General features: G+C 54.6%; 7 protein-coding genes across 10 annotated transcripts; 4 read left to right on the top strand and 3 right to left on the bottom strand.

Moving 5' to 3' along the window:
* Positions 1-80: 80 nt before the first annotated feature.
* KVP18_004177 (uncharacterized protein) lies at positions 81-4,397 on the bottom strand (the record flags this gene model as incomplete). 3 transcript variants are annotated; one of them, XM_067956537.1, is made up of 6 exons in its annotated part: positions 81-343; positions 372-528; positions 555-1,937; positions 1,966-2,247; positions 2,276-3,600; positions 3,629-4,397. In XM_067956537.1, 6 exons carry the CDS (start codon positions 4,395-4,397, stop codon positions 81-83), a joined length of 4,179 nt encoding a protein of 1,392 aa, XP_067812076.1. The 3 variants fall into 3 exon arrangements, with proteins under 3 accessions (XP_067812076.1, XP_067812075.1, XP_067812077.1); XM_067956536.1 differs by lacking the exons at positions 81-343; positions 3,629-4,397 and having other exon boundaries at positions 471-1,913; positions 2,276-3,526; XM_067956538.1 differs by lacking the exons at positions 81-343; positions 372-528; positions 555-1,937; positions 1,966-2,247 and having other exon boundaries at positions 3,561-4,397.
* A 91-nt stretch (positions 4,398-4,488) lies between these two features.
* On the bottom strand, positions 4,489-4,887 carry KVP18_005254 (uncharacterized protein; the record flags this gene model as incomplete). Its single annotated transcript, XM_067949653.1, has 3 exons — positions 4,489-4,545; positions 4,574-4,775; positions 4,802-4,887. 3 exons carry the CDS (start codon positions 4,885-4,887, stop codon positions 4,489-4,491), a joined length of 345 nt encoding a protein of 114 aa, XP_067812105.1.
* Positions 4,888-4,970: 83 nt separating this feature from the next.
* KVP18_004182 (uncharacterized protein) lies at positions 4,971-5,708 on the top strand (the record flags this gene model as incomplete). Its single annotated transcript, XM_067956545.1, has 1 exon — positions 4,971-5,708. One exon carries the CDS (start codon positions 4,971-4,973, stop codon positions 5,706-5,708), a length of 738 nt encoding a protein of 245 aa, XP_067812084.1.
* A 1,409-nt stretch (positions 5,709-7,117) lies between these two features.
* Positions 7,118-7,992, top strand: KVP18_004187 (uncharacterized protein; the record flags this gene model as incomplete). The annotated part of the gene is made up of 2 exons (XM_067956557.1): positions 7,118-7,504; positions 7,534-7,992. The coding sequence occupies 2 exons, from the start codon at positions 7,118-7,120 to the stop codon at positions 7,990-7,992; spliced, it is 846 nt and encodes a 281-aa protein (XP_067812093.1).
* Positions 7,993-10,356: 2,364 nt separating this feature from the next.
* Positions 10,357-10,791, bottom strand: KVP18_004178 (uncharacterized protein; the record flags this gene model as incomplete). The annotated part of the gene is made up of 1 exon (XM_067956539.1): positions 10,357-10,791. One exon carries the CDS (start codon positions 10,789-10,791, stop codon positions 10,357-10,359), a length of 435 nt encoding a protein of 144 aa, XP_067812078.1.
* Positions 10,792-10,888: 97 nt separating this feature from the next.
* KVP18_004175 (uncharacterized protein) lies at positions 10,889-12,526 on the top strand (the record flags this gene model as incomplete). Its single annotated transcript, XM_067956534.1, has 1 exon — positions 10,889-12,526. The coding sequence occupies one exon, from the start codon at positions 10,889-10,891 to the stop codon at positions 12,524-12,526; it is 1,638 nt and encodes a 545-aa protein (XP_067812073.1).
* Positions 12,527-13,326: 800 nt separating this feature from the next.
* Positions 13,327-14,116, top strand: KVP18_004184 (uncharacterized protein; the record flags this gene model as incomplete). 2 transcript variants are annotated; one of them, XM_067956550.1, is made up of 1 exon in its annotated part: positions 13,327-14,116. In XM_067956550.1, a coding segment is annotated over one exon (790 nt), but the record flags the coding sequence as incomplete, so codon positions are not given. The 2 variants fall into 2 exon arrangements, with proteins under 2 accessions (XP_067812089.1, XP_067812088.1); XM_067956549.1 differs by having other exon boundaries at positions 13,327-14,107.

Raw genomic sequence — 14,116 nt, 5'->3', positions numbered from 1 at the left:
TAAAGAATTTCTGGTAACCACGTCTGATAGCGTCCTCACTTTAAAGGAAACGGTTGTCTTAAATTCTGGGTGCCCCATATTTAGCGGATGTCTACACGTTGGAGATCGCAGATCACCGCATCCATGCCGACCCGCTTCTCTGGGTCTAAAACCAGGCACTTCTTTAAAAGAGACTTCAGTCCGCTGGGAAACTTATCAGGAATCTTGGGAATCTCCTTTTTCACCAGCAGTACGTAGGCGATGTGCTCCATGGACGTGCAGTCAGGAAACGGCGGTCGACCTCCGAAGACTTCTACCAAAATGCACCCTAGTGCCCAGACGTCCACCGCTTCGGTAATGTGACCTGAATTGGTGGTGCCCCTCTGACTCACGGTCTTTGTTGTACAACTCAGGAGCCATGTAGCGGGGGCTGCCAGCACCCATGCCTGGCTTAATGGTGAGGTGGGTCTTATCGGGTTCTATAAAATGGGTCATGCCGAAGTCGCAGATCTTGGCTTCGAGCGAATCACTGAGTACGATGTTTTGCGGCTGTGTGGTGCGGAGCCAACTCCCACCTTCAAGTCTCGGTGAATCACCTTTCGATTGTGGAGGAAATGGACACCTTTCGATATCTGCAGTGCCAAACTAAGTCGTTCTATCCAGTTCAAGGGGGTGGGCTTCACGTGGTCCTTGCCGTGCAGAAGCATGGAGAGAGAGCCTCTAGCACATAATTCCGTCACGATCAGGAACTCGCCTGGGTCGAAGGAGGCGCCGACGAACTCAACCAATGAAGGGTGGTGCAGCTTCGACAGCGACTCGACTTCCTTGACGATGTCGTTCCAGAGGCGCGACGATAGCTGTTTGGCGTCGATAAACACTTGTTTCACCGCAACTGGCCGTCCGTGATACGATCCCGACATCACCTTGCCGAAGCTGCCCTTCCCCAAGGCCTCCCCCAGCACTAGCGCGGATCTTTGGATGAAGCATTCGGCTGGCAGGTCACGAGGCACCTCGAGTACCAACTTTCGAGGCAGGCGGCGAATCGTAACTGGGTTCGGATCGGTAGCCTTCCTGTCCAGCGGTAGGAGAGTCGGGTGATTCGTTGGCGCCGTTATGGCTGTTTTCTTGGGTAGGACCGTATCGGGCTCTACCACCATAGGCCGCCCTCTCAACGGGGGAGGAACGAAAGGCCTAGATGGCGGAATGAAGCAGTTGGGGTGGGGGGTCTTGGTTACGTGAATGCGCGGCTTCGGTAGCTTCGGAAGCTTCGAAGTCAGATTTGCTCGATGGTGCGTACCTAAGCACGACAGCAGCAACTGTACCAAGACACGGTAGTGGCCTGCATTCAACGGCAGCTGCGAAGACACGCTGTGGACAGCAGCCATAACGTCACAGGTGTGTGCCTGCCGACTGACAACGGCAGCTCCCACATCAGTCCACAAGGTCTGTGTAAACACTAGAGGAGACTTGTCCAAGAACAGCCGGAAATGGATGAACGACGAGTGATTGGCGGGCAGCAGTCCCATATATCGGATACGCGAAAACTGCTCTGCGGCGGTGGTCGTCTTGTCGGAATCGAACAGCTCCTTCAAAAACTCGTCAGGCACAAACTGATCCAAGTAGCCTCGCTCGTTGCCGAAAACACCCCCACATTTTCGCCCTAAGTCGAGAAACCTCTTCACTGTCAGTTGAGTCTCAACATCTGTTTTGAATAGCATGAATTGGCTCAGGCTGACGTAGAGAAGGGTGGAGGCGTGCAGCCAAGGAGGCAGACCTCGAAGCGGGGAGGGGTCCACACGCTTAACATGCTCTATTCGCTGGAGAGCTGTGGCAAGCGTGTCTGCCACCTCCAACAAGCGGCTGTTTAAAATTAGACGGCCGTAGCACTGGAAAACCGTGACGCCGAGGGCAGTCCCCTCCATATCGTCCGACCTCTGAAGCATGGACAGCACCTCGTGCTGCGTTGTACGCGACCTGGTGCCTCACCACATCCTCCTTTCCCGCCTCTCGTAAGCGTATCCAGGCCTTTGCGATAACGTTCAAGGCGCATGTCTCGCTCAGCTCTGCAGCCAGCCGCGACGCCTCACACGGCAGGCCCATGTAGTCGGCCGCCCAGATGCTGGTAGGTTCGACGGGCCGCATCCCATCCAGCTGGGCGAACGCGCCAGCTGCGTCGTACTGGGACAGCAGCGCCTCAGCCTTCACGACGCGAACCTGCTCATCGGCACACAGGTGCTCAAGTGCCTCATCGCAATGGAAGCATGCCAGCTGGGTCATTGGAACACAGGGTACTCACCGCGAAGTCCAAGGCGTTCATGGCGATGTTGGCCAGCGCCAGCCTCGAGTAGTAGGAATACCGCGAATCCGTGTCCTTGGCGATCTGCTGGTAGAAGCCGCGAGCTTCATTCGGTTGCCCCTCTTCTTTCTCATAGAGAACTCCAAGCTGATACAGAATGTGGGAGCTCTGAGGTTGGCTGACGAGGGCACCTCGGTAATTCTCGATAGCCTCTGAGATAAGGCCAGTCTTGTAGCAGCAGAGCGCGATGTGTTTGAGTACCTTTTCTGGCGACGACGCGGCTTTGTAATGCTTCAACGCCTCCTCATACCGTTCCTCGTTTTGATATAGCCTCGCCAACTGCACGTGTGCACGCTGGTCACCGGGGTTGGCCTTCACGAGCCGCTGCAGTTCGCTCATGGCACGGGAGGCCTGACCCTGGGAGATGAGCAGGTCGATGTGCTCGTGCGTAAGGCTATCGCTGGGGCTGACACGGAGGGCCTCCTCCAGGAGTGGTCCCTTCTTGACAGGATCGTTTTCTACTGATAGCAACGCCCTTAGAACGCTGGACAACAATTCTGAAGGCTTGAATGTCGAGGGTTGGCTTAGAATCGCCACTCTCATGCTAAACTCATCTGGAGATTTGGTCAAACTCCAGAGTTGCTGGAGGACCTCTTTTGCCTCCGGTTCCTGACCCCTCTTGGCAAGGACGTTCGCCTGCAACAGTCGGAGCGGCACGTCGACTCGGAAACCCGACGGGAAGGAGTCCTCGGCCAGCTGGACCTGTAGCTCCACACTTCTTCGTTCCTTGTGGACATGCGCCGCGAACGCTACCAACCGATGGCAACAGTATATGTCAAACGGGCCACGCAGATGTTGGACATCCGTCTGCTGGAGGAGCTCGGACGTGTCTTCCCAAAGGTCATCGTACGCAGCAGCTTCCGCAAGGCGTAGGGTGCGGATGCTCCTCTGGCACTCACTCGAGCTGAAGGCACCATTCAAAGACTTTTGAAGGGGCGTGATATAGAGGTGTGCTATTCTATCTTGTTTCATGTCCACCGCAGCAGCCTTCATGTCTGCTGCATACTTCCGCACCAGATCTGGTCGCTTCAGCGAAAATCCAAGAGAGATCAAAAGGCTCAGAGTGAAAATGTCACCAGTGCGAACTTCGTTCGCACAGCGTAGGTTGTATAACGCCTCGCCTGCGTCGTGTCTGGCAAACAGGATGATGGCGGCTCGAAGGTGCGTATCCGCCCGTAGTCCGGTTGGCATGTTCAAGGACTCGCGAATCACATCTAACACACCTTCAGGGACGCCGGAGACACATGGGGCAGTGGTCTTTCGTACTGAGTGAAGGAGACCCTTGATGCTCACATGCCGCCTTGTAGGCCGAGCTGACGCGTGATAGCAAGGACACAGAGTCTTGAGGGGCGACAAAGTCCAACCCCGGAGGGTACTCGGAGCCTCGACATAGGTAGCTGACCAAGGCATCCCCCTTGAGCTTGTGTAGCAGGCTGAACATCGGCAGACTCCTTAGTACTGATCCGATGACTGCAGCGGCTTCAAGCCAGCGTTCCTCGGCCATTGCCTGAAGGCCTCTGTAGATTTGAAGGTTGGACCCAACAACGGACATCACGCCGCGCTCTCGCCTCTCTAAAGATGCCAGACATGTCTCGCCCAGGCTGGAGGAAGCGATGGGGTGCGGTCTCGTCACCGGCTTGGACTGGCTCACGAGCAAGTCAAGACACCTGTCAGTGGCCGTGAAGTCCTGTCTAATCAAAGATAAGAGGGCTTGCAATCTGAGGCCTTTTATACCAGTGAGCACCCTGGTCACTTGGTCCTTCAGCAGCAGCAAGTCCTCGTCCAAGAACCCCTGCATGTTAAGGTCTTTCTTGCCGCCGAACCCGAAGTGCAGCAGGACGAGGTACCTCACTACCGGGCCCTCGCCCTGCGCTTCTTCTGCTGCGGCGCTCGCGGACGCCAGCATTTTGGGAACGACCACAGCACGGCACAGCAGCGCGTACAGCCGAGCACATATCTCTGTTTCAGTCAGAAGCTCTCCATGGTCGCTTCTGTCATTTGAGCTGGGCTTCGTGGAGTTGCTGTTCAGCTGCCTGGGTGACTTGGATGGTCCCCTTGCCATCGCTCCTATATCACGTGTTTTTAAAGGTCAGTTAATCCGTCTACGAGGCGACCTCGTTGCGAAATCGCCGGTTAGCCATCACCAAGAAAGTCTAACTCATGAGACGGGTCTTCTTCAGAAGAGGTCTTAGCGTCTGTTTTGGGAAGGGCTGAGTGCGGGGCTCAAGTCCCACTCACCACGGTGGCAAGGGCAGTCGGAACGTTTTCCGGCTGTTCCACCCAAACCCGATGCGGAATATCTGCCGAAACCAATTCCGTAGACAGCTTTAGCAAAGCCTCTGTGGACTTGACCTCCATCACGACCTTCGTCATGCGATCGAGATCGGACAGGTAGGCTTTCACATTTTCATGCTCAGCATGCTCATGGAGCACTGCGACGCTGTGTGCGACTGTTTGCGAGCTCACCTAGCATGGGCTCCTTGGGCTACGATGGGACCGACAGGCCATGATCGAATCGATGAATTGATAACGACGTACTGGGTGAGATCCATAAGTGTTATTGGGGAAAAATGCTGCCATGTTTGAACTTTGAGAATGGCATCCACCATCGACTGAATATGCGCGCTTTATTCCGATGGACAACCTTCAAGCAATCGAAGTTCGAAGGCTGATTCTGGGCCAGTTCTTTGGACTCAGAGACGAGACAGCCGCGAGCAGCGCTCTTAGCTTGCGCCACACTGCGCTGAAAGAGCAGTTCGCAGCTCCCGACCTGGACACTCTCCATACTGAGATAGAGGCGCTCAAGGATATTCTTTGCGAGGAAGTTGGTCGGCTGGCCGCGGAAGCAGACGCCATCCGGGTCGAGTTCGAGCGCGCGTCTAGCCAGGGGCGGGACGCAACGCAACTGCGCGAGTACTGGAGCGTGGTATCCACGGATGTGGCTGCGTTCGAGGTCGAACTCACTCAATGGTGGGCGACGATGGCCGCCAGATACCATTCCAGACGCCGAGCCTTGCGTGCCCCTGAAGAACGCAGCATGCTGGAAGAGGCAAGGGACGTGCTGAGTCGGAATATCGGGCAAATAGACGTCGCCAACAGTGTTCTAGCGACGTCTTCCAACCAGCTGCAGTCCGTCGTGGACTTGCTTTCGAGCTACGGTGCGAGCATCGCCTGGTCGCGGGCCTACCTGACCAAATTCTTAAGCGCTTCGCGGCACGAGGCTCTGTTACGCAACGGAGCCTTCGCCTTCTTCCTGCTTTGCTGCGTGATCGTGTTGGCGCGGCGAGGTGGGCTGCTTCGTTTTATGATGGTCTTTCGAGTGGTAGACGGTGCGTTCGGGTCGCAGACGGGGCCCTCCGCCGAGGCAGACTGATCACATGGGCCTCCTCCATACCACCGTGTACCCGGTCTTATCTTTACGATCTCCACACGCTCGTGTGCAGCAGCCTTCACATGTGTCCGTGTCTTCTGATGTCGAACTTACCAACACGCGACCCACGACCGATCAGCGGCTAGTCGGTCGAAGGCAGACAGCCCAGCAACCAGAGACACCAGTTAGCTTCCGAGATGGGTGACTAAGCGGCACGAAATACTACGCGTGTCTCGCTACTGTTAACAAATCATGGCTGTGTGGCCCCGTTAAAGAATGTAGCTCCACACTTCTTCGTTCCTTGTGGAATGAACCTCGGATCCGCTAGGGCGGCTAGTGCAGCACTGCAACTTGGCTGCTGGTGGATAGGGGAGTGACGCTCGTCCCGATATCGAAAGTGGAAACGGAGGCCCAACAACGGGCCAACCTGAAATCCCAACCGTCCGATATGGACCCGAAAGCAAGAAAGATGGCTGGAGCGCATCGCTTGTGACATCTGCAGCCGGCAAGTCACATTAAACCACCGATGTGTCCCTACGGTCTGACAGTCCTTTCCAAAGAAACGGAATTTAACCGCCCTGTAAGGACTGGGGTGTTTTGATATAAAACGTGTCAAGGATCGTTCCAACAAAAACGCAACGTCATCTCTTGATATAAAACGTGTCAAGGATCGTTCCAACAAAAACGCAACGTCATCTCAAATATTAAATGCCTTTCGAAGAGTGGCACAACGTCTATGGTACTTACCGCACCGGCGTCCCTTGCAACACTTCCTAGGCCGAAACCTAGACCTGTGTTTAGGCCTCCTTCCTTTGCGGCAGCCTGGTATGTTATTCCTTGGTAGGATGGTTTGCGTAGCTGGTGCATGTTTCAGCTCATCCAGTGGGCAAGGGTCCCAGTGTCCATAGTCAGCTTTCCAGTATCCAGCGTTTGAGGGGTTAATGTGAAGGTCCATCGCGTCTCGAGCCTGTTCTATGGCACTGGAGATGGATCCGCGAAGACCGCGGAGGTCAGACAGAGCATCTGAAGCACCGACGAAACACAAAAGCAAAGCAGTAGTGAGGTATTGCATTTTGGAGGTATTGCCAGGGTATTTAGCCAGTGCCATGATTTAGTGGGGTCCATGACTGGGTGGCAATCGGGAAGGACGAGCAACATCCATAACGCAGCACTCCTGCTCTCTGTCGTAAACGATTCCAGCGCTGCACATGACTGCAAAACCTCGCAGCCGACGCCCAGCCGATGTCATGCACGCACTCAATGCCAACACAGTCGGGAGGTATCAAAGAAAAGATGCGAAGTGCGCAAGTGCAGTAAGTATCGTAGACGTTGTTGACTCGCCACGAACGTCATTTTAAGGCTTGATGCACCTTCCGAATTCGTGTGCGGTTCACCACGTCTCGCAGTCTTAGATGCACTTCAGGTTGCGTGGGGTACTAGCAGCAGTGACATGCTGGGCGAGGTTCACAGTCGTGGTGTCCTACGACCCCAGTGCCCCCTTTGTTTCCCCGTTCGAGGAGCCTGTGTACTTCACAGGACTGCCAACCACTGACATCGCGACTGCAGTTGCTGTTCCGCTGTCTAATGCCACCGTGCGAGTAGTGAAACTTCGAGCTGCCGGTGGCTGTCCGGTAGTCGATCTGAACAGCAGCGCGGCAGTTCCCTTACTGATTGGATCAGCTGGAGGATGGTCGGGAGGCGACCTTCCGAACGCCACGCAGAACGCTGTCTTATTTGCCAAGTACGAGGTGCCAGCCTCGCAAGTGAACCTCGCAGGGGACAACTCGTCTGTGAGAATCGTGAGTGAAACATCCTCTCTTCACTCCAGCTTCTGAATCTAACGGACCCCTCAGGTGCCAGCGGCGACATCCTCGTTTTTGACACCCCCCCTGTCATCATCGCCCAAGTTCAGTACCGACAGGATGACTTTCACGGAGCGGCCTTCCTGGAACCCCTTTACGAGGTCAAGATCTTTGACGTCACCCGCACGAATGCTGACGTTGGCATTTTCGCCAGCAGTGGCTCACCGCAGAGAGACACAGTCGTAGTTGGTCTAATGGCCTTCGTGGCTGCAAATATTGAATGGACACCTGTTCTTCATTCATCAGCGATCGTGGCCGAGCCCAACGTCTTGCCCTATTACCTCCCTTCGGAGGAACACGCTGGAAACTGTGCCAATCCTCTGCTCTTCGCCAGCAGCGTGGAACCGGAGGGCGCAGCCTCGTCCTTCCTAAGTGAGTGTGGTCCTCTGTTCAAATCCAGCCTTGCAAGCGGCGTGCGGACCTGAATTGACAACTACAACTACAACTACATCGACTACATCGACTACATCGACTACCACCTTTCTGCCTACCGTAGTGGCGGCGGTGCCTTCAGTCTGCTGGTTGTCGGACGTTGACATCGTCGGAGTTGCCATCAGAGCTGTGAATGTCTACAACGTCCGAACGTGCGTTCACCACTGCCTGTTGGCAGAGGACGAGGGCTGCACTGTCGTGACGTACACCGCTGGACTCTGCTGGCTCAAGTACTCTGACAACGGATACAGGAGCTATTCCGGCAGAATCTCAGTGCGGATGTCGTGCATGAGGGGCAATGCCCCCGTCCGGCTGCTGGAAGGACGCCCGCAACCGCAGTTTAGCCCTGAGGTAGACCCTGAGTGTATCTTGGAAAACACGGCTTTCCATTTCCACGAGGTGCGGACGCTAAAGGCGCCGGACATCCATCAATGCGTAGCTCTATGTCTTCTTGCGGAAGACGACGGATGCGCATTTGTCACCTGGGTCCCCTCTAGCAACAGTTGCAGTCTGAGCACATCTGACAGAGGGGCCACCGCAATGCTCGACCACTTCTCCGTCAAGCTATCCTGTGTTGGAGCGACACTCAGAGAGCTCGTTAGCTGGGACAGGGGATGCATACTGTACAACCTCAACTCTCCTTGGAATGACATCGCTCAATACGCCCATCAGAGTATAGACAGTTGCGTCCGTCTTTGTTTCGCCAATCCGTCGTGTACACTCATCGCCTTGAACGCCAGCGATGGCTATTGCTGGCTGAAGAACAGTGATGTTAACATGCGTCACCACCCCGGTATCCACAACGTAAGGATGTCTTGCGCGTACTGGTGGACATACACGACGACGACGACAACGTTCTGGCCACTAGACTCCTCATGCATCGTACCTGACACAGAGTTTGTCGGTGCCGATATCCGTCGAGTCTTCACCAACAATGTTCGGGACTGTGCCTACGCGTGCACCAATGCCCGTGACGAGGGGTGCGCGTCGTGCACCTGGATCGGCTGGACGCGCGAATGTTATTTAAAGCGTGCAGGTGCCACGCACGAGCCTGCTTTTGGGAAGGATTCCGTCCGAATGTCATGCGCTCATAATGAACCGCAGACGCCATCACCACCAAGCACGACCACCAGCACGACGACCAGCACGACCACCAGCACGACCAGTTCGACGACTGAGACCGGCACCCGCCGTACTGTCTCCAGCACGTGGTGCTCCGAAGTCAGTCTCTTCCAAGTGTCTTGCCTGCACAACCAGGAGCAGCTTGTACGGCGGAAGGCCAACCTCGTGGTGTTTCAGTCCTCCCTGTGTGAGGTTGAGACGACAGCGAGTCTGTTCTCACCAGAGACTCCTGTGAGTGCTGCCGTCCAGGACAACGACAGTACGATTTCGTTTGTATGGCTAACCGCGATTGGAATCTCAGGGTGCATCCTCGGCCTCGCTACAGCGGTAGGTTGTTTGCACTTTCGACGACTGAGACGATCAGCAGATATTGATCAGAAAAAGCGAATCAACGAACAGCTGTGGAAGAGATGGCTCAGACATTCACAAGATGAGGATGAGGGCCTTCCGGGAGCCTCCGTGGTGGGAGCCTCTCCAGGTGGTAATGCTTCCCTAGTGGGAGCCTCTCCAAGTGGTACTGCTTCCCTGGTGGGAGCCTCTCCAGGTGGTACTGCTTCCCTGGCGGGAGCCTCTCCAGGTGGTACTGCTTCCCTGGCGGGTAGTACTGCCTCCCTAGCGGCTTTCGGCTCACCACTCAACAAACGGACGTGACGTGGCCAGTTCTTTCCTTGAACACGGCCAGACAGCCATAATGTCTCAACAGAAGCGAAACACGCGTACTATTCCGTGCCGCCCAGTCACCCATCTCGGGAGTCAACTATTGCTGGCTGGACGCTAAGTGGAGTCTCTGGTTGCTGGGCTATCTGGGAAGGAAGCCAGGCCTTCGACCGACTAACCACTGATCGGTCGTGGGTCGCGTCTCTGCAAAGGTAAAAGCATCCGAGGCCTGCTGCTATGGCCGCCATTACAGCCAATAGTGCGATGAGCCAATTCGACATTAGATACTGCACACACCAACATTAAACAGGTAACTAATCCTTCTATAATACACCAACATTAAGCAGGAAACACGTCGTTAAAGGGATGTGTGATGACTAACTAATCCTTCTATAATGTCTTAAGTTATAAAACGCAAGCCGACTTTGCGATTCGCCAGGGACGGAAAGAGGAACCTCTGAAAACTCCGCCCTGTACTCTCGTTCCGAGAACAGAAAACCTCGGAACTCGAGTGAATCTACCACACACGGGAAAATGGTGGTCGATATCGTCTTGTGAGAAATTAGCAGCGATGTCCGTCAGAAGGATGGGGTGTAGGAAGGACGTTGTTGTTGCTGTCGCCGCTCGCGACAGAGCTTGGCGTACTTGGTGCTGGCATATTTTACGTGCCTCAGGCTCTTTAGATCCTTGTCGAGATCAGTAGGGTAGTTATAAATCGCAGTAACAAACCCCTTGCGAAACCGAACATTTGTCCGTCGCGAATCGATCTCAACAGTGGTGGAATCACTAGCGACAGAGGAAGCGTCTGCAGGTCTCTTCAAGCAGCTCTTGGGTAGGTCTTCTAGGGAGCCAACAACAATATTGACCCGTGGCGAACCCTTCGAGACGTCAGGAGAAAACAAGTTCTTCACATTCAACCATGCACGACTCGAGTGGTGACCTCCGCCCTTCTGCTTGGTAGACCCACGTGTGCGCGCCTCCTCAAAAGTCATAACAGGAACAACGGTAGTCATGTGAGGTGATGGAAAGTCCTCTCGACTGTGAGATGATTCAACTTATTGATGATTAAACCCATGTTTTTTTGTGGGAAGGAAACACGTTAAATCTCTGATGAGGTTATTGGCGCTTCTGACGATAGCAATGGCCTGCATTGACCGTGATCCGAGCAGTCCCGCAGTTGGAGTCATTCCGGGCCGCCGCCTGAGCGAATCGGCTGTGCTTCACAGAACACCCCTGTTCGGCTCGATTCACGAGTACGCTTACTACTTTGCAGATCTTTTGGTGGGGACTCCACCACAGATTCAATCTGTTATTGTTGACTCAGGATCTTCTATCCTCGCTTTCACTTGCAGTACGTGCGTTCACTGCGGCAAGCACATCGATGTCCCTTTTCAAGTGAGTGACTCCTCGTCAAGCGAGTGGCTTAAGTGCGATGACAAGCGGTGCTTCAGCAATAAATGCACCCTCGCCGACGGTGTGAATCACTGTTCATACTCGCAGAACTACAGCGAAGGATCCAGTCTCTTTGGGCATTACATCAGCGAGTATATCGGTTTGAACAAACCTGAACGACTGGACCCCGGGTCAGATGTGAACATGGTCCGTTACGATTACGTGGGCTGCCACACGAAGGAAACCAATTTATTCACGACGCAGAAGGCTAGCGGTATCATGGGCATCGCATTTCCCAAGGATGGAAAGCAGGCATCGGCGATGGACGCCTTGTTCCGGGACCCCGACGTTAACACGCGGGTGGTGTCCATCTGTCTGTCTGATGACGGTGGCCTGATGAGCGTGGGGGGCTACGACGCGGAGATGCACACCGCCCCGATATCGTGGACCAAGGTCACGTCCCACCAGGCCTATCAAGTGGACGTACAGTCCATTTCCGTTAACGGCGAGATCGTGAGCGGGCGAATGAAGCGCGCGATAGTCGACAGCGGCACGACATACAGCTACATCCCCCCACATAGCTACAGTGCGTTTTTTGAGCGGCTCGCTGAGGTTTGTCGCAATGTATCAGGGTGTCATCCGGGTTTTAACCTGTCAAAGACATGCTACGTTACCTCGGCCAAGACCTATGACGTCGCCATAGAGGAGCTGGACCGGCTGTTTCCTCATATGGAGGTGGTTTTTGCGGATGGCACGCGATTCCTCTGGCGACCACGCTCATACTTTTACTCCAAGGGCTCAGCAGCGAGATGGTGCGTCGCCATCGATAATAACTACTCCTCTGAAACCGTTCTTGGAATGTCATTTTTGAAGAACAACGACATTATCTTTGACCGAGATAATAACCAGATTGGGTTGGCCCATGCCAACTGCCCGCTGTACCTCGCGCGGTCCAGGCTGGGAGGCACACTGCGGAACCATAAGGCTGTGCACGTGGAAGCCTCGCCTCTGAGTTCACTAGCCACCGTAGGCCTGAAGGACGACGCCGGAATCGACAGCCTTCTGAAGAACCTGGCTTACTTCGACAACCCTGTACCTTTCAGGTCGAGTCTGGAGCAGAACAGCAGCTCTGGGACGTATATCCTGGCAAGCATTGCGGCGGGTTTATTCTTGATTGGCCTCTGCATATTGTGCGCCAGGAGGTTCTGGCGGAACCCCCGCACAGGTTCCGTGCCACGCGAGCTCGAGCTTCCCGATAGATCTGCATCCAACACGGGAGCCCAGGCATGGCCATATGACGAGGATTCCGAAGAACTCGACGCGCTAGCCGAGATGGCTGTGCAGGTGCAACCCTGACAGAACTTTTCTATAATGTATCCCTATCGTATGAGCGCTGCAAGGTTGTCTGGATCCACTGTAACTACCCCGCTGGCGAACTGATTCCATGTCTCCGCGACCATGCTTTTGTGCTTCAACTCGACTTGTTTTTCTGGAGTCGCCTCATCGTCACAGTATCCGATGCTCGTAGGTTAGTAATTGGACCTGATGCGGTTTATTTCTGGTGGCACCTCACCCTTATTTCTGACAGGTTTCATAACAGCACCCCATATTTCAGACAGGTTACATAACAGCACCAATACAAAACCTCCTTCTGAGCTAATCTAATCTAGTGCAGTGCATCGTCATTAGCGCCCGGCAATATACTTGGAACGGCAAATAAATTGTCACTGAAACTATAGCTTGTGCCCGATGCGGAAATTCTCTCCTACGAACACAGCCTTGTCACCGAGTGCTTCCTCAATACGCATAAGCTGATTGTAGACGCTCAGACCGGCAGGGCGCTCCGGTCTTGATTTCACCGGTGCGAAGTCCAACAACGAGGACAACGAGGTTGTCCTCGGTCTCGCCTGATCAGAGAGAGACCATGGCGCCCCAACCAGCCGTCGTTATCCTCAGTCTTGAAGTCAACACCTGAAAATCGCTCGTCTCACAGAGTTGTGGGTGTGTGTAGCAGAAACGGCTCCTGCATCTCGCCACAGCACTCGCCACAGCACTCGCCATTGGTCGCTTCCACCAAACGGCTCCGGTTGGAGACATTCACTCCACCCCACAACTCATGTAGCTTGACTTTGGAAAATCACGTGCATATTATCCACATGTCCTCCATTGTCGGCATCAAGGCCCGCGAAATTATCGACTCACGCGGTAATCCCACTGTTGAGGTTGACCTGACTACTAAGGAAGGTCTCTTCAGGGCAGCTGTGCCCTCTGGCGCTTCCACCGGCATCTACGAGGCTCTTGAGCTTCGCGACGGCGATAAGTCCAGGTACATGGGCAAGGGTGTTCTGAAGGCCATTGAGAACGTCAACACAATCATCGGGCCAGCTCTTATTGGCATGGACGTCACTAAGCAGGCGGAGATTGACACGAAGATGGTAGAGCAGCTGGACGGTACTCAGAACGAGTTCGGATGGTGCAAGCAGAAGCTCGGTGCCAACGCTATTCTCGCGGTGTCTATGGCGGTTTGTCGCGCGGGCGCGGCGGCTTCTGGGGTTCCTCTGTACCAGTACATTGCCCGCTTGGCAGGCACTCAGCAGACTTCCTTCCTCCTTCCTGTCCCAGCGTTCAACGTCATCAACGGTGGCTCTCACGCTGGCAACAAACTTGCCATGCAGGAGTTTATGATATTGCCCGTCGGCGCCAAGACATTCAAGGAGGCTGTTAAGATGGGTGCTGAGGTCTATCACAATCTGAAGTCAGTAATCAAGTCGAAGTATGGCATGGACGCCACGAACGTCGGCGACGAGGGAGGTTTCGCCCCCAACATTCTCTCCAACTTCGAGGCTCTTGATATCCTTACTGAGGCCATCAACACCGCTGGACATGAGGGAAAGGTCAAGATCGGCATGGACGTCGCTGCTTCCGAATTCTGGAAGGGTGACGAGA

The sequence above is a fragment of a genome (assembly GCF_019968955.1).
Source record: "MAG: Porospora cf. gigantea A chromosome Unknown PgA_NODE_173_length_31425_cov_415.714, whole genome shotgun sequence".
Classification (NCBI taxonomy): domain Eukaryota; phylum Apicomplexa; class Conoidasida; order Eugregarinorida; family Porosporidae; genus Porospora; species Porospora cf. gigantea A.
The sequence above is the reverse complement of the archived record's forward strand: the minus strand, read 5'-3'. Positions and strand labels throughout refer to the sequence as shown.